The sequence below is a fragment of the Leucopleurus acutus genome (assembly GCF_964270905.1).
Source record: "Leucopleurus acutus genome assembly, chromosome: 6".
NCBI classification, from domain to species: domain Eukaryota; kingdom Metazoa; phylum Chordata; class Mammalia; order Artiodactyla; family Delphinidae; genus Leucopleurus; species Leucopleurus acutus.
In genome coordinates this window covers 59543840-59566070 of record NC_139149.1, presented here as the reverse complement: position 1 = coordinate 59566070, position 22231 = coordinate 59543840, and the positions used below count along the sequence as shown (strand labels likewise).

Here is a 22231-nt window from a genome sequence, read left to right as displayed (position 1 = left end):
CACTATTACATTCTCTGCAAGCTGTTTAAAATTCTTTGGAGTTCCAGGCTAATACATGGGATGCCAAACATACACATCCCTTCTCCCTGCCATAAAAAGAAAAAAAAAAAAGGAGGAAGGAAGAAAAAAAATAAAAAAAGAACTAATCAAGATAGAGGTAAATTTTCTAAATAGAAAAAGTGATTGAAGTTAGCATAAAAATTATACTTAAATATTATTTTAAGTTCTGGGCAATTCAGAAACAACAACCTCTCTTTCTATTTATTTTTTCCTACCAAGATTTTATTGCAAACATGAACATTATAGATAAACCTTTAAAAATCTAGGGCCAAGATTATTTAGGACATTTGAGAAGGAAACAGACCTCCACATTCGGCTTTCAGGCTCCTATAGATGACCATCACCTGAAGGTTACAGACATTAACATTTTTTAATGTATTTTTTATTGAGGTATAATTTGCACACAATAAAATGTACAGTTTTTTTTTTTTTTTTTTTTTTGTGGCCACACCACTCAGGCATGCGGAACTTCCCCAACCAGGGATCAAACCCACGCCCCCAGCAGTGGAAGCGCGGAGTCTTAACCACTGCACCACCAGGGAAGTCCAGTGTACAGATTTTTAAGTGTACAGCTCAATTAATTTTAACAAATGTGTACACCAATGTAATTACCCAAACAGGTAAGATATTCCACTAGCCTAGAAAATTCCCTCATGCCCTTTCCCAGTTGATAACTCCTCCACAACCAGGGGCATCCACTGGTCCAATTTCTACCACCCTAGATTAATTCTGCCTGCTCTAGAACTTCATAAAGTTGGGATTTTGTAGTATGCATGTGTACATGTCTGGCTCTTTTCACTAGGCATAATGTTTTCGAGATTCTTACTTAATCCCCACAGGCTTACCCTGTTATAGATAGCACTGCCCCCACGTTACAGATGAGCAGACTGAGGGTCAGAAAGTGTAGAGATTTGCAGCAAGTTAACTTAGCTACACTGGGCATGCCCAGTCTAATGGAGGGGACACTGGTTTTTAAAATCCCCATCACCACCCTACCCGTTCCCCATGACCAGAGAAAAAGTAAAGTCACCAGAGAATGCCCAGGATTCTAGCAAAGAGGCCCTTCCACCTTAAAAAAAAAATGGCCTGTACTGGGGAAACATTTTAAAATCTAAAATACAGAGGTCAGAATAAACTTTTTAAGATTCAAGAGGGGGGAAAAAAGGGAAACAGTCTCATAGCAGGCGACTGACTATTTTGAAATGTAAGAAGTCATACAAGATGAAATAAAAATACGATAGAAATGTTGGTCATGCTGGTATTAAAAGTAGTAAGATGTTGATGATTTAGGCCTCCGAAGGCTCCTTTACACGCGTTGCTATTATCTCGCTCAGCTGCTGAAACCTGCTGTTTTAAAGGCAGGAGAGTGGAACATCCCGAGATAGCACCTGGGTTATTTATCATTATGTATAACCCTGGTACACTCTATTTTATTATGCTGCCTTTAAAAGGAAGATAATGCAAGTATGGTTAATTTGTTTCTCTTCTTTATCTATACAGTGTCGTGACCCATCACGGCTTTGTCCCACGAGATTTGTTTTTCAACCCAAAAGAAATCCACAAGAAACTCTCCCTAAAAATTCCATTAATAACCTCTTTCAGCGCATATAGGTTGCAGGGTCTGGAACTAAGAATGTTTTAATCTCTCCAGCAAAACAATGTCTCATAATGATGTACAGGACTATTGCTGTACTGATGAAGAATCATACATAATTCAGCACCTTTCACTTGGCACCACTGTGATGTCCTCATTAGCCGTGGCTCACAGTGTCTGTCAGATGGTGTCCATGTGAACGCAGGCATTATATTGTCTTTGAGATGTGCAGCTGCTTCCATGACACTGCCAGTATATAAAAACATGACGCCAGTTTGTTTTATTTAGTGCTAAACCTTCCAGTTTGTAAAAACAAGGCTGACACAGAGCCTGACATGAGGCAGTGAAAATAATTAGCTCTCATTTTCTCAGCCTCCTATTTCCTTCTCCCTGCTGTGTTCTCTTTCCACTAAACCACCACATGTCAGTCGAAATGGGAGGCAATTAGTGGGCTCATTTCAGTCCCCACAACTGTGCTGAAAAGAAAGTATTTATGATGGCACAATGAACAGCTGAAAGATTAAATAACATTTGCCTTTTGAAAAGAAAATGACTTCTAGCTAAATGGGCAATTTTTGATTATTCTCAAACAAGCTTAGAGTAGTTGGTTTTTAAAATACAAGAAAGGAAAATGAGTCATTTTTAGGTGAAAGAATCAAATAAAACTTGACACAGTAATGCAAATAACTCATGTTTTATTGCAAAATATGTAAATGCGTTATACCCTTAACAATGGCTTGTGTCTAAGGTCAGGGCAGACTGGTGCCAACCAGACACCAGTGGAGATAAGGTTGTTCTGTTGCCTTCTGGGGAGTTGTTATTTGAGTTATGCTTGAAAAAAGGACTTTAGGGATGATGTTAAAATAAAGTGAAACAAATCAAGTGAGATACACTTTCATACGATGCATCACACACTTGACTACCTGAAATGGTTCAGATGTTAGTTGACATGTTTGGAAAGGGCTTCTTTCTTTCTTCATTTTTAAACTGTATTTGAAATTGGGAGGTACAAGGTATTCATCTTGGAGAAAAAGAATAGTAGGTCTTCCTCTTGATTTTTGAATAAATAAGAATCTATTATATCTCAGACTGGGTTTCTTAACCAATATAGAAAGTGGTCTCGCTTACCTAATTACTGCTTAAATGTTTTTAATGCTGGGAAATGGGCTGCAAATAAACTTTCACCCAAGACCTTCAAAATACAAAAACAGCTCTTATACCTATTAGATTCTCCTCCTACCTCCCATGTCTCCAGAAATGACTCTAAGAAATACAATTTTTGTTTCTTTTTTTTAGAAATAGAATTTTTGGGAAAAAAACCCTAAACTGTCCTAGTTAGCAGGCATTGTTTATTCTCAATCCAAATCCTAATGTTGATGTGGTTGTCACACATCTTTGCTTCCTAACATAGTGTTTGTGTGTGTGTGTGTGTGTGTGTGTGTGTGTGTGTGTGTGTGTGTGTGTGGTACGTGGGCCTCTCACTGCTGCGGCCTCTCCGGTTGCGGAGCACAGGCTCCGGACGCGCAGGCTCAGCGGCCATGGCTCACGGGCCCAGCCGCTCCGCGGCATGTGGGATCTTCCCGGACCGGGGCACGAACCCGCGTGCCCTGCATCGGCAAGCGGACTCTCAACTACTGCGCCACCAGGGAAGCCCTAACATAGTGCTTTTAATTTCATTCCAAATAATCTGTTCTTTTACAGTTGATTATTTCCAATATCTAATTTTTGGTTCAGAATACACAAGTCACTGTGAGTTATCAAGGCCTTCTCTCTGCAGAACTTACAGTGATTCCCAGAGACTTTTCAAAACCTGCTTCTAAAAGCAAAGATCTCTGTTATTATCAACAACTGCGCCTGTCATCATAAAGTTGCCAGTGATGGCTGTTACAACCGTTTTAAAAGGCAGTCACAAATTTAAGTTCTGTTTCTCTGTTTGTATAATTATATTCTTACTTCCTACAAACTCAAATCCTAACTTGTGATTCATACACTGTGGTCAGTGTAGCTGTATGAGCCAATAGCCACCCAAGGGGATCTAAGCCAAGAAGGGGTTCATTGGGAGCCTGGAACACTCTTTGAGCTAACTACGCATTTTAATATAGCTGGAAACCAGCAATAATGTGTTTGCAATTTATTTAAACCTATGTTTCATCAGGTATACTTCCTTGCTACTCATGATTTTGAAAGGAATTCATAATCTTGATTAAGAAGACTAAGAGTGATCCAATCTGTGCTGGAGCCAGCCCTCATGAGCTGATTGCTTTCATCTCTTCCCAACTTCAAGTTCAGTGATGTCACATTGGCAATTTGAAATTGGCCACGGTAGGAGTATTGACGACATGGAAAGCTGCAAACACTACAAGTCAGGGCTGTTTCCCCAGTTATTAGACATTTTCTGGCAGGCCATTTCTACACATGACTATCAACCCATCAGCAAGGATGTACTGGACGCCTCTCCCAGTTTTGTTTTAGTTCTATAGGAGGCTGCCTGACCTGTTTGACGAAGCCCATCGGCAATGCAAATTGGAAATCAGCAGCAAGTCACGTAGTCAAATTCTGAACTGCATTTGCTCCTTTGCTGTCAATTAAAATTTGTATTTCTTACAGAACCCTACCACTGCAAGCTTATATACTGAGGCACACAAACACATGTGTGTGTACATGTATCTTTCCCCCCCAAAATAGTTGGTCATGGGAAATAAACTTCCCTACACTGAATTTTTCATAAACGCAAGACATATCAAAGTAAGGCAAAGCAGGGGCTTCCCTGGTGGCGCAGTCGTTGGGAGTCTGCCTGCCAATGCAGGGGGCACGGGTTTGAGCCCTGGTCTGGGAAGATCCCACATGCCGCGGAGCAACTAAGCCCGTGAGCCACAACTCCTGAGCTTGCGCGTCTGCAGCCCGTGCTCCGCAATGGGAGACGCCACAACAGTGAGAGGCCCACGCACCGCGATGAAGAGGGGCCCCCACTCGCCGCAACTGGAGAAAGCCCTCGCACAGAAACGAAGACCCAACACAGCCAAAAATAAATAAATTAATTAAAAAAAAAAGTAAGGCAAAGCACTGCCTTTTAGTTCTTCCGAAATGTACAAAACGCGTTGACTTTTTACTTCCTTACAAAATCCTTTGTGCCCTGTTATTTTATTCATGTTTATCTATCCATTTATAAAAACTCCACAATAGGAAAAAAAAGCCGTATTTGGCAGTTTTTAATATTTATAGTGCTTTGAGGAAGGGCCTGGAGATTCAATTAAGTTTATTAAATACCACATTTTATAAGCAATCTAATAGAGACGTGAAAGCACCATAGTAAGTGGGAAGTATTTGTGAAAAGCAGCATTTGTAAACTATAGCTAAACAACTGGAGAAGCAGAACTATTGACTGAATTTCTTCGGGTGGGGAGTGGGAGAAGGGGGCCAGGTGCCAACAGTGACGGACGTAAGGAGGGAGGCGAGGGGGACGGAGAAGCCTTCTATTCCGATGGGGCCAGTTAGTGCTGCTTCCACCCCTTCCAAATGTCCCTCTTATTTTCTCTACCTGGTTCGCTTGCCCCTTCAAAATGCCTCTCGGAAGGAAATCAGAAGAGATGGTCATCTGGAGGGAGGTGGCTGGAGTCTGGAAGCCAGTCTCTAGTTCAGGGTCCACTGGAGCCAGGGTGTCGTTTCCCAGGCTTCTCCCCTAAGCTCATCTCTTCTCTACAGCTGGTGATCCACTTAGACCCAAGGGAGCCCAGCTTCAATCAGGTTTCCTTGCCTCACTGGGGAGAAAAGGGACTAAGGACATGAGAGAAAAGTCTGTGACTGTCCAGCACACACAAGGAATGAACAGCTCCTCGGAGAGTTCCCTCCTAACTCTGCTTTTGAATTTTTATGACACAAAATCTCAAAAGGATCTCGGTGAGAAAACTCCTGGGTGAGTTGATAGTTTATTCCTTGGCAATTTGAGAATCAATGTTCCTGACTGGTGAGCTTATAAGAGATATAATAATAAACTCTATGCAGCTGAATATTTCAATAAAAAAGGGTGGTCGCCACCCTGGGGAGTGCATGAAGCTGCCTGAGATTCCGGAAGCCGCTTTCCTTCTGTAGCAAGTCAAAGGCCTTAGATTACAAAACGCAAGGCACTTTCCACATGAAACAAAAATAGTGGTGGTTTAGTATTAACTGACCAAAAAAGGTGTTTGCCTTTTTATTACCAATACACCTATTTGGGGGGATGACGATACTTTTCAAAAAGAAGCAGTATGACACCAGGGTTGAGCCCCTGGGCTGGACCTGCCCCTAACCAGGTAGGAACTCTGGGGGAGGAACTTTTCCTCTCTCTTCAGTTTCCTCCTGGGCCTGCAGGGATACTGCTCCCTATGAGGGTGGATTGTAACAGTTACACCAGAAAAATGTTTGCAAAGCACTTGCCACAATGTCTGGCTGAGGTATGAAATAATAATAATTACCATAAGCATTTCAAGCCCTTCGCCCAGGAAACTTGAGCTGAGAAAGACCCAATTTCTGCCAATGCCACTGTCAACCTGGAGGCTGCCTCAATGTACATTGTTATTCAAATTAAGAATTAACTTTACTCTTTAGAAATGGGTCAGGTAAATGGGTAAAACTCATTCTCAACTTCTTATTAATTTAAATTTTCAGGGAACCCTTTTGTCCAATTATTTCCCCTGCCAGGTTGTCTCAAAAAAGGAAAGGAAAAAGGATGTTTGTTTCATTTGTGGATGAATTCTTGAATTCCATATGGTGCTGGTGTCTGGTGAGGGCCTGGTCATCCCGAGGGGTTGGGGGCGGCAGCAGAGACTAAGTTCATGGGCAGGGGGTCACGCAGGTGCTCTGGACTACTGGAGCAGGCACCAGGCTCCCAGACGTGAAAGGCTTTCCTTGGTCTGGTGAATCACCCTCACTTATATGCCATAATCCATCTAGTTGTAAAATGAGGCTAAAAAAAGAATTTAATCTGAATTCTTTGACCATAAAGGTCCACAGGTCTTTCTTACAAGGAAAGGCTTTATTTTCTACATATATTTGTATATTTGTGGATAAGGTCACATTTCCATTGTTTCCTCTTAGTAGGCCAGTTACTGAAACAACAAACCAATTTTAAGTGGTAGCTAACTGGTGGTCCTTTTCAGAGGCAATGGGAAAACACAGCTACTATTTTCATGATAAAGTCACTGTCATACATTATTCCCAATGGCTGCCGTTAGAATATATCCTTCATTTTAATTGTAAAAGAAAAGGTGAAATGGTCAAGCGAATCTCCCTGATACACAAACTCAGGTTTGGAGAGAACTTCCAAAACCCCAGTGTTCTCGTGTAACTTATTCTAGTCATGGAGACGGGGGAAAGGCTTCATCTTTTCTGTGAAGATGGGCTTATGGGAACTCAGTTAATTGGGATTTTGAGGATGACCTTCTTTCTTGGGTTCTACCTTGAAGGGTCAAGGTAACAAGGTTTTCATGTGGGGAATTTAAATTTCAATTTAAAGCACATTTGTGAGAAGATATTTCAAAATGTTAGGTTATAGTCTGACATAATTGGGTAGTTTAGACCTGGACAATAATTTACTCTAGGATTATTTTGTGGAAGTTTCCAGATGGCTTAAATATCTTGGGCCAGGTATTAGAGCTTAGCACACGTTTAATATACAGGTGATGATGAAGATGTAATTTCTGGTCTCAGTTCCGTCCTCTTACCCTAGGCTGGTAACACGCTTTCTCTAATCAAGGATGACAATACCATGTGCCTTATGTATCTCACAGAAATGCCAAGGGGGATAAATGAGATGACATGATGAAATAACTTGAGCTCTTCAGAAAGAAGGACTCTCTAAGCATAAGTTTTAAAACATTATATTCAGAAAATTATTTGCAAACGACCATGAGCCTCTTCGAGCTCATATTCTAAACTCATCCCTTCCAAAAAAAGCTTTTCCTGGGAATTCCCTGGTGGTCAGGACTCTGCACTTTCACTGCTGAGGGCCCAGGTTCAATCCCTGGTTGGGGAACTAAGATCCTGCGAGCCGCGCGGCGTGGCCAAAAACTTTTTAAAAATTTAAAAGAAAGGAAAAAAAAGCTTTTCCTGATTAACCTCACCCATTCCCGTCACTTCTTTATTCTTTTAGCACCTTGGTGTTACAGCTGCATTGTATATTTCACTCTCTTTTTTTTTTTTTTTTTGCGGTACGCGGGCCTCTCACTGCTGTGGCCTCTCCCGTTGCAGAGCACAGGCTCCGGACGCGCAGGCCCAGCGGCCATGGCTCACGGGCCCAGCCACTCCACGGCATGTGGGATCTTCCTGGACCGGGGCACGAACCCACATCCCCTGCATCAGCAGGCGGACTCTCAACTGCTGCGCCACCAGGGAAGCCCTATATTTCACTTTTGATCTATTGCATTATAATGTCATCTATCCAGCTGCTCACCTTAGAAACTGGGTGCCGTCCTGGCTCCTCTCTATCACCCCAACCCCAGCTAGTGACACAGTCTGATCAGTTCGGTCTGATCAGTTCCGTCTCAGTGTCCCTGGACACAGGGCACTTCCATGGCACTGCATAGCCTCAGCTCCTTGTTCCTTTTCACCTGGTTGTCTGCACTGCCCCACACAGGACTTTATCACTCTATCCCGAGCCCTTTCCAAATCATTCTTCTCTGTGCTTTTGAGAGATCTTTTTAAAACACAAATAGAATCCTCTCTACTCCCTGCTTAAAAACTCTTCAAACTCCTTAGCTCAGCACATAAAACAGTTCTTTTTCTGGTCTCCAGCCACCATTCTGGCCTTAACTCTCCCCACACTATTCCACCTGCTCCATGTTAAAGTCGCCCCAGAGGGAGCGATGCTTGAGTTGAGTTGTGAGGTCCTATAGAAATCAGTCCAAAGAAGAGCTGCCTGTGTTTTCCTGGCTTCTGAGCTTTTGCACATGCTGTTCCTTTTGCCTTCAATGTCTTCTCCCTACCTAATAACTCCTGATGGTTTTCAAATTTTAGTTCAAGTATCACCTCTACCAAGAAGACGTCAAGATCCTCTTCTGACCCCTTTCTACATCACTTCAGTGCTCATCCACTGTGCTTTCATTGAATGATGTGCATGATGTTGTAAAAAATGCATCGTTCTGTATGAAAACCATTCACTGATCTTGTCTACTTCTTCCCATAAACTGTGGGTTCCTTGCAAGGCAGTACTATACTTTTTTACTTTGCATTCTGAGCATCTAGCATTGAGCCAGACACACAGTACGTCCTCAGTAAATTTCTGCTGAGTGAATGGATGAAATTATTACTCTGCATGGGTGACCAAGGATCAGCAGACAATCGAAAGTTGCAGTGACTTTAGGCCTTGTGGATAACCAATGACTCAAGAGGTCTATACCATCAATGTCAAAACCAGACCACTATATTTGGTCTCCAATATCATTTATAGCTTCTGATTTTTACTACCTGTATATATATTTCAGTTTTCCACATTAACAAGTCATTTCTTTGTTAATTGAAAATAATTTTCTTGGTTGAGATTACTCTTGACAAGTCTTTTTCAGGAAAATTCTTCCCTCTTCTTTTACCCCATCCAAGCCATAAAAATGTTTAAACACACTGGGACTTCCCTGGTGGCGCAGTGGTTGAGAGGCCGCCTGCCGATGCAGGGGACACGGGGTCGTGCCCCGGTCTGGGAGAATCCCACATGCCGCGGAGCGGCTGGGCCCGTGAGCCATGGCCGCTGAGCCTGCGCGTCTGGAACCTGTGCTCCGCAACGGGAGAGGCCGCAACAGTGAGAGGCCCACGTACCACAAAAAAAAAAAAAAAAAAAACAAAAAACTTTAAACACAGAGCACTCATAAATAAAGTACCATAGAGTTGAGCATCCCAAAGAAGGCAAATTAAAATGTGCTGTTTGTTTACCATCAGATGGACCTGGGGTGCCCACAGCTACAGAATCTCAGGATTGGAAGGGCCCTTGCTTATTGTTGGAGAGGAACTTACTCTCCTGCCCCCCTTTCTGGTAGCTGCTTCTAACAACAGGCACGAATAGACAGTGACCCATTCACAGAGGGAAAAGAAAAGTGTTCCTATACCAGACACCTAGAGTCAGAGCAGCTTTCACTCAACCAAGTTCTGTGGCCCAAACAAGGGAGGTTAAGATTTCCATTCAGCAAGAGCACCAATATACCTGCAGTGGTGCAGGTAAAACACTCTGTCCAGTGTCTAGAAAGAGCATCCTTTTTTTTTTTTAAATAAATTTATTTATTTTATTATTTATTTATCTTGCCTGCGTTGGGTCTTTTGCTGCTGTGCACGGGCTTTCTCTAGTTGCGGTGAGCGGGGGCTACTCTTCGTTGCAGTGCGTGGGCTTCTCATTGCGATGGCTTCTCTCGTTGCGGAGCACGGGCTCTAGGCAAATGGGCTTCAGTAGTTGTGGCACGCGGGCTCTACAGCACAGGCTCAGTAGTTGTGGCGCACGGGCTTAGATGCTCCGCGGCATGTGGGATCTTCCCGGACCAGGGCTCGAACCCGTGTCCCGTGCATTGGCAGGCGGATTCTTAACCACTGCGCCACCAGGGAAGCCCAAGAAAGAGCATCTTTTGAAGCCCCTGGTAAAACTAACCCCTTGCAACAATTTCCAATCATTCCCAAGTGCTGGTTCCAGGAATGACCTGGGGTAAGCATGGTTTAATTAGTGAGGGCCGGTGGGCCAGCTGAGCCCCACCAGCTCTCCCAGAGCAACGGGCTCATGTTGTGAGGAGTTGTTTTTACAAGGTCTCTTTGCAGCATCAAAGGAAAGGTACCAATAGTGCAGTAGTTAAGAGTTTGGTTCTGGGGTCAGAGAGGCCTGCGTCAGATCCGTCTTCTGCTACTTGCTAGCCATGTAACCCTTGGACAAGTTAATTGGCCTTTCAGAGCCGTGGGGAAAATAGCACCTACATCTGAGTCCTGTATGCCTGGAACACGAGTGGTCAATTAATAGACGTGATCACTATTACTGGCTATTCATAGTAATCCAAAGTAACAAAAACCTATTATGATTCCAATTCATATGACACCTAGCCCACGTAATTAGCCCAGACTCTAAACATAACATAAAGTAGCAGCCTGACTGAATGAGATTTGGTCAAATGTCCTGCCACCCCATTTAGCGTTGATAATCTAGGTTTCCATTTTGCCTCAAGTTCCATTCTTGCTGTTGTTCTACTCTCGATATTATGAAAGTGATTCCCCTTAAAAAACAAAGAAACTGGAATCAGGAAGCTGTGACGCCAAGAAGCACAAACAATTATTCTAGTGTCCGTGCCCCCGACCTTGACACTGCCCACTGCCCACCATGGTTTGCAGTGCGTTTCCTTGAGGGTTTGGGTGGCCTCACACAGGGCTCTTCAGCTGAATGAGAACGATTCCTAGATTGGCTTACAGAGGCAGCTGGCAGCCTTTCAATTAAATTCTATTTTATAAAGTCTATAAATTTACTCAGAATCATGTTACCAGCTGGTAGGGGGTATATAAAACCACACAGTTCCAGGAGAGAAAAAGAGTAAATTAGACTGAAATTGATCCAAAGGATTTAAAATATGATTTACCTGTAGGCCAGTCCCTGGTTTCAAGTGAAAACCAAAAACAAGTTCAAGGTTCACTATTTTTTCCTCATTTTCTTCAGGTTCACCTACTGAGTCCTGAAACAGAAAACTAAGCACTGTTTATACTACATAGTGTTTTTACTTTTACTTCTCATGTAAAGGAGATGATTTCCCAGCACTAGTTTTTCCATTCTAATCTATTGCTTAATTTTTGGTTATTTTGGGATACACTACAAATTCCAATTACTAAAAGCAAGAGGAATGACATATTAAGCCTTTGAGAACTTTGCCCAATGATTTGTCTCATGCACTGCAAACTGAATGACACCATCTTACATTTTTCACAATGCATCTTGCATTGTGCAATTTTACCCCAGAAATGCACTTCGTCCCTGGAGATGCACAGAGACTTCACCTTGAGAGTTTCACAACACTCAAGATATTTACACCCTAATCCCAAAGAAGAATTATGCAGTTCCTAGAGCATCTGTGGATAGAGGGCCAAGCAGAGGAACAAATGAATCTTCGTGGGCTTAGAGATGGAAAACCAGAGTTGTTGGTGAATGAGAAGAGTTCTGTATATTGTTTGCAAGTATCTACTAATTTTATAACAAACTATGCTGTATAGCTTTAGACTATATTCAAAATAATACGTTAAATATACTAATATGTTATTCAAACAGTAAAACTTCTACCCCTCAATGCAAGTGGCAATCCAGAGCTTAGCGTGTGAACTCCTTCAGCGGCTTCCATGTCGGACAAAGGTCTCCCGAGCCAGGTGGGAGGCCAGAGGTCCTCACCTACAATGTTAGCACTTATATCCCCTAGCCACTGAGGTGACATGTGTTGTTCTTATCATGACTGGATTGTTAATATTTCAACTTGCAGGGAACAAGGTTGTTCCATTTATGCACATCCTCAGCTTCACTCAAAGGGCCTTTTGTTGGACAGATATGATTAAATTTCACTTCAAACAACGGTTTCCGACATTGGCAAATTTAGGTGTGGATGTGGCTGGTACATATGTCAATAAAAGTAGCATATTCTCAGTAAGAAAAACCTTCCTTACCTTAATGAGTGGTGGGAAGTGAAACAAGTTTAGGTAATCGTGGGTTAACTTCTCAATGGCTGACTGTAAAAAAAAAACACAAGAAACCCACATGACTTTATTAATGATCCGATAATGCCAAGAAAGGATTAACATTATTGTGCACATATAAAGGCATTCTTTATTTACGTAGTTCACAAAATACCTTGGGGATGTTAATATCCAACATCTATTGAGAATAAACCTGGTTGTTCAGAGTATTATAGGTAGTTTATAATTATTTAATGGAACAGGAAGATATTTTAAAGATGTTTAATCTCAGAGGAAAAAATAAATAAAACCGTTCTTCAAATACTGGTAGAGTAGAGTAGTGATAAGTTAATATTCTACTGTACAGAATGCAGTTGTCACCCCGAGTAATTGTGGGAAGAACAACAAAGAACATGAATATATCACCAGAGGCTCTCATTAGGGCTGAAATCTCACTAAAGGGTTTACTGCATTGAAAGGGCTTTTCTGTGGGTTTGTGTCCAAAGCTCCCTCCGCCAGTGGAGGACAAAGGACTCTCAAAGGAAAGGAGGACAATTTAAATTATGATTCTTGTTTATACTCATCAGGTATAATCCAGCTTTTCTGTGAACTGAGCATATCACATAGAGAGTAAAAAAGTACCGATGTAAGAAAAATTAGATGCATTTTTAAAAAAGTGAAATGAGGGCTTCCCTGGTGGCGCAGTGGTTGAGAGTCCGCCTGCCGATGCAGGGGACACGGGTTCGTGCCCCGGTCCGGGAGGATCCCGCGTGCCGCGGAGCGGCTGGGCCCATGAGCCATGGCCGCAGAGCCTGCGCGTCCGGAGCCTGCGCGCCGCAACAGGAGAGGCCACAACAGTGAGAGGCCCGCGTACCGCAAAAACAAAACAAAACAAAAAGTGAAATGAAAGCTGTTGACACATCATCCAATAATGAGCACTTATTGGATGTTAGGCTCTATTCCTTCTTCAAGGCTCCTCCACAGAGGGCTTCCAGGCTCGGGTGAGGAGGACGCCAAGACAGGCTGAAAGGAACAACCAAGTAGCAAAGGGCAGGTGGACAGACCGTCCACTTTGCAGTTGTATAATCGACCATCTGTAGGCTGAGAGACTCACTCGTTGAGAAGGTGTACAACAATGCCCTGCCTTCCTCCGTGAGACCGCAGAGAATGGAGGGCACTTTCTCACCCTCTGGATGGGTGTGTGTGCGCGCGTGGGAAGCACTGTCACAAGGACCAGGCGGGCTCTTCCAGTCTGGAGGTCCCCTTGCAGCGTCCCATCCCGAATGGCCCAGCTTGAAGGATTCTTTATCCTTGTTGCCCCGAGAGTATATGCAGGATGCTCCCAGACCTCCCATGGAAAGGTCCGTTTCCATGACCCTTTCCCCTTACTCTTTCCCTCTCATGTAAGCTTACTTGTCAGAAGTACCCAGGACCCAGCTGAGTTTAAGATAGTGTCACCTGTGGGCCAAGCCCCCACCCCTGCCCACCCCTGGGGCGGCCACTGTAAGAGGGTCCTGGCTTTGGCAGAGGTGTGGGGCCCGCACGCCTGACTTTTGAGACCCCCCCCCCCCCCCCCAGGGACTGACTGTCTTTCTGTGCACACACAGACTCTTCCAGGAGGGAGTCTCCGGTCCCCACAGATGCTGGCTACGCCCCTCCTTTGGAGCTCAGGGCAGACACTCCGCTCCCAAATGCCAAGACTCTGAATTAAGAGAAGTTGTATATACATGTCTTCTCTCTTTTCTGGGATGTAAAGTCCTTAAGGGCAGGATTCTTTGTTTCTTCACAGGCCCAGGACTGTGATCAGTAGGCATCCACTGGATTTGCTGAACCATAATCCGTAAGTTTGGACATCGCTTGCTCTAACGATACCAACCAGCACAGAGGGGCACTTAGACTGTCCTAGGCTGGGTCTGGGAATATTTAAATCACCGAGGCTGTTGAGGAGCTATCACAACTCGCCACCCCTTTTCCTCCTGACTGCTCCTTAAGGAACGAGTCCTATTTCAAAGGCAGGAGAGGGGAAGGGAGTTGGGAGCATCTTTTTGGCATCTGCTAAATGGGACAAGATTGATCAAATCTCTCTCTTTGAACCCTGAAACTTCTCTGTACCAGAGAGAAGAATTTTTCCTACTGTAGCCCATCTAAGCCAGCGCTGCTTTTCAGGATGGATTTGCCCACAGCTGGAGGTTGAGATTAAATTATTTACCATCATTTAAGATGTATGTTTATGCATGAGGTTTCCTGCCCATCTTGTGAGAGGGAGCAGGTGGTAGGTTAAGGCTAAGGCATCATCTAAGGGGTGCTGAGGGGCTGTAAGGATGTTCCTTATGTGGATCCAGGGCCCATAGGACAGAAGTGGATGTGTTCTCCTTGGACCTCAGGGAGGATTTCCCTGAAAAAGCCTGGTATCAGTAGCTCCAACTGAGGCAAAGGGGAAAGTTGTTGGCAAGTTGGTAGAGCCTTTGTCAAGATGTGGACTTGGATAAGAAGTTGCTTTTTCTACATTTCCTTCCCTTTAAAAAAAAATATTTATTTTATTTATCTATTTATTTTCGTCATGTGGGGTCTTAGTTGCGGCCTGTGGACTCATAGTTGGTGGCATGCATGCGGGGTCTAGTTCCCCGACCAGGGATCGAACCCGGGCCCCCTGCATGGGGAGCGCGGAATCTTACTCACTGGACCCACCAGCGAAGTCCCTACATTTCCTTCTTTATTCTATTTCTCTTCTTTCTAACCTGTGTCCACCCTTCCGTCTACCCACACTGGGGTTGAGGAGGTTTGGGGCGTAAACTCGATTTCATTGTAAGATCTCTCTTGAAACAGACCTCTGAATAATAACAAGGTGCACACAGATGCCAGCAAGTGTTATTTGGTTTGAGTAACTAAAAAGCAAAACAAAACAAAGAAACAAAAAAACAGAACTGGTTGCTAAACTACGAAAAAAGCAACAACAACAAAAACAGAGGTTTAGCTTTGAAAGTGTTTAAGGGACTTCCCTGGTGGTGCAGTGGTTAAGAATCTGCTTCCCAATACAAGGGAGACGGGTTCGAGCCCTGGTCTGGGAAGATCCCACATGCCGCGGAGCAACTAAGCCCGTGTGCCACAACAACTGAGCCCATGTGCCACAACTACTGAAGCCCGTGTGCCTAGAGCCCGTGCTCCACAACAAGAGAAGCCACTGCAATGAGAAGCCCGTGCACCTCAAGGAAGAGTAGCCCCCACTGGCCGCAACTAGAGAAAGCCTGCGCACAGCAACGAAGACCCAACACGGCCAAATAAATAAATAAATAAATAGATTTATTAAGAAAAAAAAGAAAGGAAAGCTTTCAAGACTGAAGTTCTGGGGGGAAATGTTAGGATTTCCTGAGAAAATGAGGGATAAGAGTACACATAAGGTGGTGGTGTCTGTTCTGGGTAAAATTTGGAAGATTGCAGACTTCACTCAGTCTGTGGACACGTTCTGGCATCGTTAGGGGTCCCTAATGGATATCCGGCCTCTCTGGCCTCAAAGCAAGTTGCCTCCTGCTATTGCCAGGTGGGCTGGCAGCTCTGCAGGCGCACACGGCTTTAGTGCCGCACGACGCTTCTTCCCACGCTGAGGCCCCTCCACAGGCAGAGCCCTGCCGCCCAAACACCTCCTCCCCACACCCTTCACCCACTTACACCTCCTGGCCCTTCAGCTCTCAACTCCATAACTTCTGCACAGAAGCCTCCCCTCAGCCCAACCTCAGCTCTCCTTTGTGGTACTTCTTACAACTGCCATGCTACCATTTTTGCATGATTAATGACTGTCTTCTCCACTAGACTAGAGACTTCCTGAGGGCACGGGGGTTCTATGCAGGTGTATCCATGTGACTTCTGCTGGACCAGGTATTAACCCTCTGTTCTGGGATTATGAAGAGGGAGTAGGGGTCCCATGGGGGCAGCAGCTAATGATCAGCTGGTATGAAGTATTTCCACACTGTGACCACCAGCTCAGCCTCTAACGTGACACACGACCTACCCCACAGTAGGAGCTCAATAAAGGTTTGCTGACTGAATGTTCTCCCTTTCTGAGGTACCTTTAAATGGATGATATGCCCCTTGGAGACGATGCCCATGTCTTTCAAGTCTTCTTCCTCGAGAAGAAGCAGTCGCTTTCCTGTAATGTTGTTTTCCTTAAACAAGTTCGCATATATGCTCATCTCCTCTGAAGTGTCACCTGAAGGGAGTGATTACAAGACAGAATAAAATTAGACTCAATCACATCCCAAGCAAAGTTAACTCCATGAATTAAGAAGGTAAGTTTTTCCACTTGCCTTTTCTGACGAGCTGCTGAACCCAAAAATACTGTGGAAGAGAGGACATATATGGTTTTGAAGATTCATTCATGGTCAGGGGCCAGACTTAACAGTAAAACACATAGTTTTTCAATGGATTAAAATACCTTTAATTCTTGCTAAACCACAAAGGGAAAACAGAAGACTTTCTCTTTACTGTTTTAAAACTTCAAGGTTTCAAATTGGAGACATCCTCCCTTTGGGGGTCTTGGACCCTTGAAGGACCATTGGTTTTCCTCCTTATTTGAAAGATATTTAAAAATCCTTTCAAGAAGATTCTTACTTATAATGCTTTTTCCATTCATGTGCCAGTGGTCCCCTGGGTTGTTGAAGGGCACTGGTTTACCCAGGAATTGTCTGAGTGAGAGGGACCACACGGCAGTGGACAGAAAGATGGATAGAATACGTCCTCTGTTCTAGGCCTGGTCATGAAGTAGCTTTGTGGCCCGAGACAAGTTCAAGTGTGGAGCTTCCTACACAGAATGAGGTTGGACCCAGCAACCTCAGTCCTTGAATTTCCCTTGGCGTGTGTTTACCGTAGCCTCTCACACTATCCAGGTGAAGGGAGACAGAATGGGGGGCCACACCCAGGCCCACCCATTCTCTAGGGAGCCCTTGACCCTGGAATTTTATTTAAATGGTTTGAAAACCACTCAACCTCAGAGCAAAGACTAAAAATAGCTTTTAGAGCTCAGTGCCTTTTAAAACATTTCTTCTCAAACGAGAAGGGCCAACTTTGCAGCTGGGGATAAAGGGGTTCTATGGAGGCCTGTGAAGAGGCGAGCCTAAGTCCTCTGTCCTTGTTAAGCAGGGCTGGCAGGAAAGTTAGAATCACCAGGACTCAGGGAATGGGAAATAGAGGCAACTGGTGCTAGCGTACTTCCCCTGCAGAAGCCACAGAGATGAGCTTATCTGAAAGCAGTATTACTTCACCAGAAGACCAAGGGCTTGGGAGGATGTGCCCTGGCCCAGAAACCAGTTGAGTCTGGTAAACCTTCCAGAGACCTTCCCAAGAGTTTCTAATAATGAGTTTGACTTTGGGGTACCTAGTCTATTTCCTGGGGTGTGGGCCTGCTGAGGCTGGCATACAAACTTTTATTTTTTCCTTTTTCATTTAATGAAACCTTGAACTTATAAAATGGACCTGGACAGGCAACAACCCCTGAGGTCTCTGACCAAGAATTCTCGGACCTGTTTTTCACTTAAGGAAACAGATACAGAGATATAACAGGCTAAGCAGGATTGTTCCTCAGGGTCTCTACCCAGTCTGTAGGGTGTGGGATTTCCTTTGGACTTAACTTGTCTGTTCACATCCTCCCCCAAACATGGGGCTTCTCCGGCTCCCGCTTCAGAGAATGTCTGGGAGCTCGGGTCTATTCCTTCTTGGGAAGGTCAGAGTAAAGACGGTAAAATGAACAAGGCTAAGGCACTGCCTCTACCAGTTCTTTCCCCACCATGGTTCAAGTCCATCCCTGGTCTTTTGGGAAAACTTAAGATCAATTTTTTTCCAAGTATGTTCATTTAGTATCCTGGATCCCCCCTTTAACTGGTATTCATTACTGTATCCTGGTATACCTTTCAGAGCAAATAGGGAGGTGGAATCCTCTTGTAAGATTTGAAGAGATACTTGCTTTGCTCGATGCCTTATTTTAAATCATTACTGCATTAAAAATAGAAAGACATGGAATTTGTCAACTTCTCCTACTTAACACTTTCCTAAGGCCCAAACCCCTCTCCCTGTATTTTTAACTTGTGGACAAATTTATGAACTATCTGCCCAGGTTAAACGAGGCATTAAAAGAAGCTGCTTACCACGTCCTCTTCTGTCCACGCACCAATCTCAAAGGAAGGCAGCAGCTGCATGGGAAATATGAATGAAATGGAAAAAAAGAGGAATATTATCACTGTCTTTTTGGTTTATCCCCACACTTTTCAGTATTTTAGCTCTGGGCAGCTAAAACCAAGCAGCTCTGGCTTGGTTCCTCCTGCAGGTGGCATTGAACGGAAACCAGTTTTCCCAACCGTTAAGGAATTTCTCAGGGTTCCAAAGATGTTGCCCACAGAAGCCAAACCACCTCTCAGTAACAATTCATTGTGCTTGGTGAGCCGTGACAATGGGACTCTGCACATCTTGGGATTTTCCACTCTTTGTACTTGGCACACTGAGAGTAGTTTTACCTCCCATGAGAAGGCCTTGGCAGTCAAGGAATTTCTGACGTTTGTCAGATACCAGAGCCGTCTTCGGAATTCTCAGTCAACACGAAGATCGTTTGATCATTAATGAAAATTCCAAAGCAACCACTTGGTAACCAGATGTTTTACATGCTTATTTTTAGAGGGGAATTTCTAAGTGTTTAAATGTCTCAGTTGCACTATATTTTTAAAACAAAATATTAGAAGGACACGTAAAATTGGAGCCGTCCTAAGGAACCCAGGTTGCAGAGTTGCTCTAACTAAAACTAAATTAAACTAACCTCCCTCCCTGGCAAGTATACAAACATGAATGACAACTTTGCAAGAGGACTCCTGCCTGCCCATTTTCAGAGCCAAAGGACTACTCGCTTCAATATATGCTCCATGGCCACAGACTAAATAAATACCTACGTAACGGGAAGAAAATCTGTGTCTTGTGACTTGAGTTAGTTTGCTATAGCCATTAGTTTTAACCAGCTTAACTTGCCAACATGGTTGGATTGCTCATGAGGCAACATGGCAAAGTGTCTTTCAACACGTGTTACAAATAGTATTTTTTGTGCGAGTTGAAAAAAAAAGAAGTTGGATTTGGTTACTTTTACCATTAGTGTAAACATCAGAGGGTGGGTGAGTTAATCCTTCTAATCTGCAGGTATTTTAAATTCACATGCTCAAAACCTTGCTAGGAAAGCCATGCCCCTGCCTTCAAGGAGCTTTTAATTTAAGGGGGGGTAAAGTAGGTATGGACTATACCTTGGGAGGAGTTCAAGGCCACCTTCATTTTAGTTTCCTCAGTGCCCATCAGAGTGCCTGGCACACAACACCTGGTAAATTTTTGTTGAACAGTTTGTTGAATGAGTAAAACTGAAGGGTGCATTTACTATGATGCTAAATTCTCTGGTATAGAGTTCAATGTCTATGGCTATACCACGGAAAAGGGAGGGTTTCATAGACTACCATGGGGGATGGAAGGCATAGTGGCTTGGGCTGGCACAGCAGGCTAGAAGAGAGGTGACTCCTGGTGAGAAGCAACAAGGCAAGACACTGGCAGTGGTGGAGGCGGGACAGGAAGGAAGGATGGGCACGGCACGTTTGTTCAACGGCAGCTCCAGATATGGTGTGCGCATGTCCAAGGATCAAGGGGAACTGCAGCCAATTCTAGGGGGCCAGGCAGATTTATTTAAAAAACCCACGAGCTACAATAAATCTGAATGCATAGAGTTTGAGACGTACAGATAAGTTGCAAGGGTATAAATCGCTACCACTCTATATGTACTCCGCTACCCTCATGTGCTCCGATTCCCACAGGACTGCCCCTTCCCTCCTCTGAAATACCTGGTGTTTGTAGTCACATGCACTCACCTGCTTTAATAATGCAGAAATGAAAGTGACTTGAGAAACAGGATCTAAAACTGAACTTGATCAAAGAAAATACATGACAAGTTTTATTTCTTCACGGGGCAGCTGGATACAGCTGCAGCAGCGTCATTTGCTTTTCCCATCACAGAATCAAATGTGAAATAAGGAACTTGTTTGATTAGTTTAAGAAACAACAGACTGCTTTACTTTACAGAGCCGTTTAGGGCTGCATCAAGGCTGGCTTTTAGAAGAAGTGAGGGTGTATGGAATGTTCTGATGTGTATATAATTCCCAAATGTTGTGCTGAACAAAATTGATAAGTATTTCTTGAATAAAGGTTGTAAAGGAAACAACTAATCAAAGCCAACATCTTTGGTTTTCATGTCCGAAGGAGAGGAGAAGAGTTGACTTGTGCTCTGAGGGTGGCTCACCAAGATGACGCCAAGGGAAAGGCGCTGGATTCAGTGTGAGACTTGCTCCGGCAGGATTCTTGCATGCTGCTGGCAAAGATTAGTGAGAGGAAGGCTGGAGCCAGGCATGCTTCAAGACGGTTTGAATTTGGCAGAACAGGGGAGAAGAGTTAATATCTCCAGCCACAGAGTGGCTTCCTATTTCCTCTATGTCTGCTGGACCTTGTTAACGTTATCAGTGTATCTGCTACAGGGTGAGTTCTAAGCTTTTCTGTCTCTCTTTGGGGATTAAAAAAAAAAAAAAATCCACCTTGTGACTGCCCCATCACTTTACAAATTCATTATTTACACTCCAATTGATTTCAGGAGAGAAGCTCACACTCATGGTCGTGCGTGTGATAACGATTCCTTCAAAGGTTGTTGGGAATCCAATCTAACAAAGCTCTGATATACACAATAACACATAACAAAGGGATTTACTGTCAAAACGTTTATTGCAAAATGGAGTCTTAAAACAAAGGAAAGCAAAGCAAAGTTCACATCAAAATGAAATGTATGACACCAACTTGGATTTCTGAATACATTGTGGACTTTGTGTTGGGATATCAAATTCCAACAAAAAGTCAATAACTGAGTAGTCTTACCACACAAGAATAAAATTTAATCTTCCGTACAAACATGATACACGACTTTGGCATACGACTTGCTCAGAATAACATTGCGATAGAATAGTTGAGAAAAACGTTTTGTTAAAAAAAAAACCAATAAGGTGATAATGCCATCTATTCAAAGCTCACACTCAAAGAATACAAATACTTTCTATCATTTAGTACAAAAAGTTTAAAACAGTGCAAAAGCAATATGTGCAGTGTATTGTATCTGACATTAAAAGGTCTATTATTCTGCACACAATATAAAATAGTTAATGTACGTGCCTGAAACTCGAGCTCTGAAGTGAATAATCACATGCCAGAAAGCTCCTCACAGGTAATAGAGTGCAAACTAAGCTGGAGTCCGAGGAAACATAGCTAGTCCTCCAGATGGCCTGGGAGACGCTCATTTCTCATCAGGGAGGCTGCATCTACAGCTATCAGGCTATGTTACAATCAGAAGAACAGAACAGATTCTTCTCTCTGGAAATGCTTAACATCTAAACAGGAAAACAGTCTTACCCCAAAGCAGCAAAAGGTACCTGATTATAGAAAAATTATGCTTTTTGATGTATGCGGTGCAGTAGACTGCTAGTTTCAAAAGGCAGCAACAAGTCTAGTGTATCAAAAAAAAGATCAAGATTTAACTCAAAGTAAGTTTTAAAATTATCTTTCATGAAATTCTTACCACTCCAATGAAACCTCTGAAAAGCAAAGTTGTGTACATCGTAGTGCCATGAGAAATCGTTTTAGATCTCTCCCAAACCTTCCCCCACCCCAATTCCTTGATTTTCATGGGGATCAAGTTTGAATTCCCCAGCTGGTGTTAAAGGCTAACAAATCTACTGCATATTAAAAATCACTGGCTAATAAAAAGAAACGAAATTGAGTTATTTGTAGTGAGGTGGATGGACCTAGAGTGTGTCATACAGAGTGAAGTAAGTCAGAAAGAGAAAAACAAATACCGTATGCTAACACATATATATGGAATCTAAAAGA

The 22231-nt window shown here is 43.5% G+C and overlaps 1 protein-coding gene across 1 annotated transcript in view; it reads right to left on the bottom strand.

Annotated features, from left to right (window-relative positions):
* Window positions 1-22231, bottom strand: part of MAP3K20 (mitogen-activated protein kinase kinase kinase 20) — a 171876-nt gene that overhangs the window by 19286 nt on the left and 130359 nt on the right. Inside the window, exons 12-16 of the mRNA XM_082841161.1 lie at window positions 18433-18477; window positions 16600-16630; window positions 16363-16502; window positions 12290-12352; window positions 11224-11316 (exon numbers count right to left, since the gene is read on the bottom strand). Of these exons, the coding sequence (XP_082697287.1) occupies window positions 11224-11316; window positions 12290-12352; window positions 16363-16502; window positions 16600-16630; window positions 18433-18477 (372 nt within the window). The remainder of the gene's footprint in view (window positions 1-11223; window positions 11317-12289; window positions 12353-16362; window positions 16503-16599; window positions 16631-18432; window positions 18478-22231) is intronic.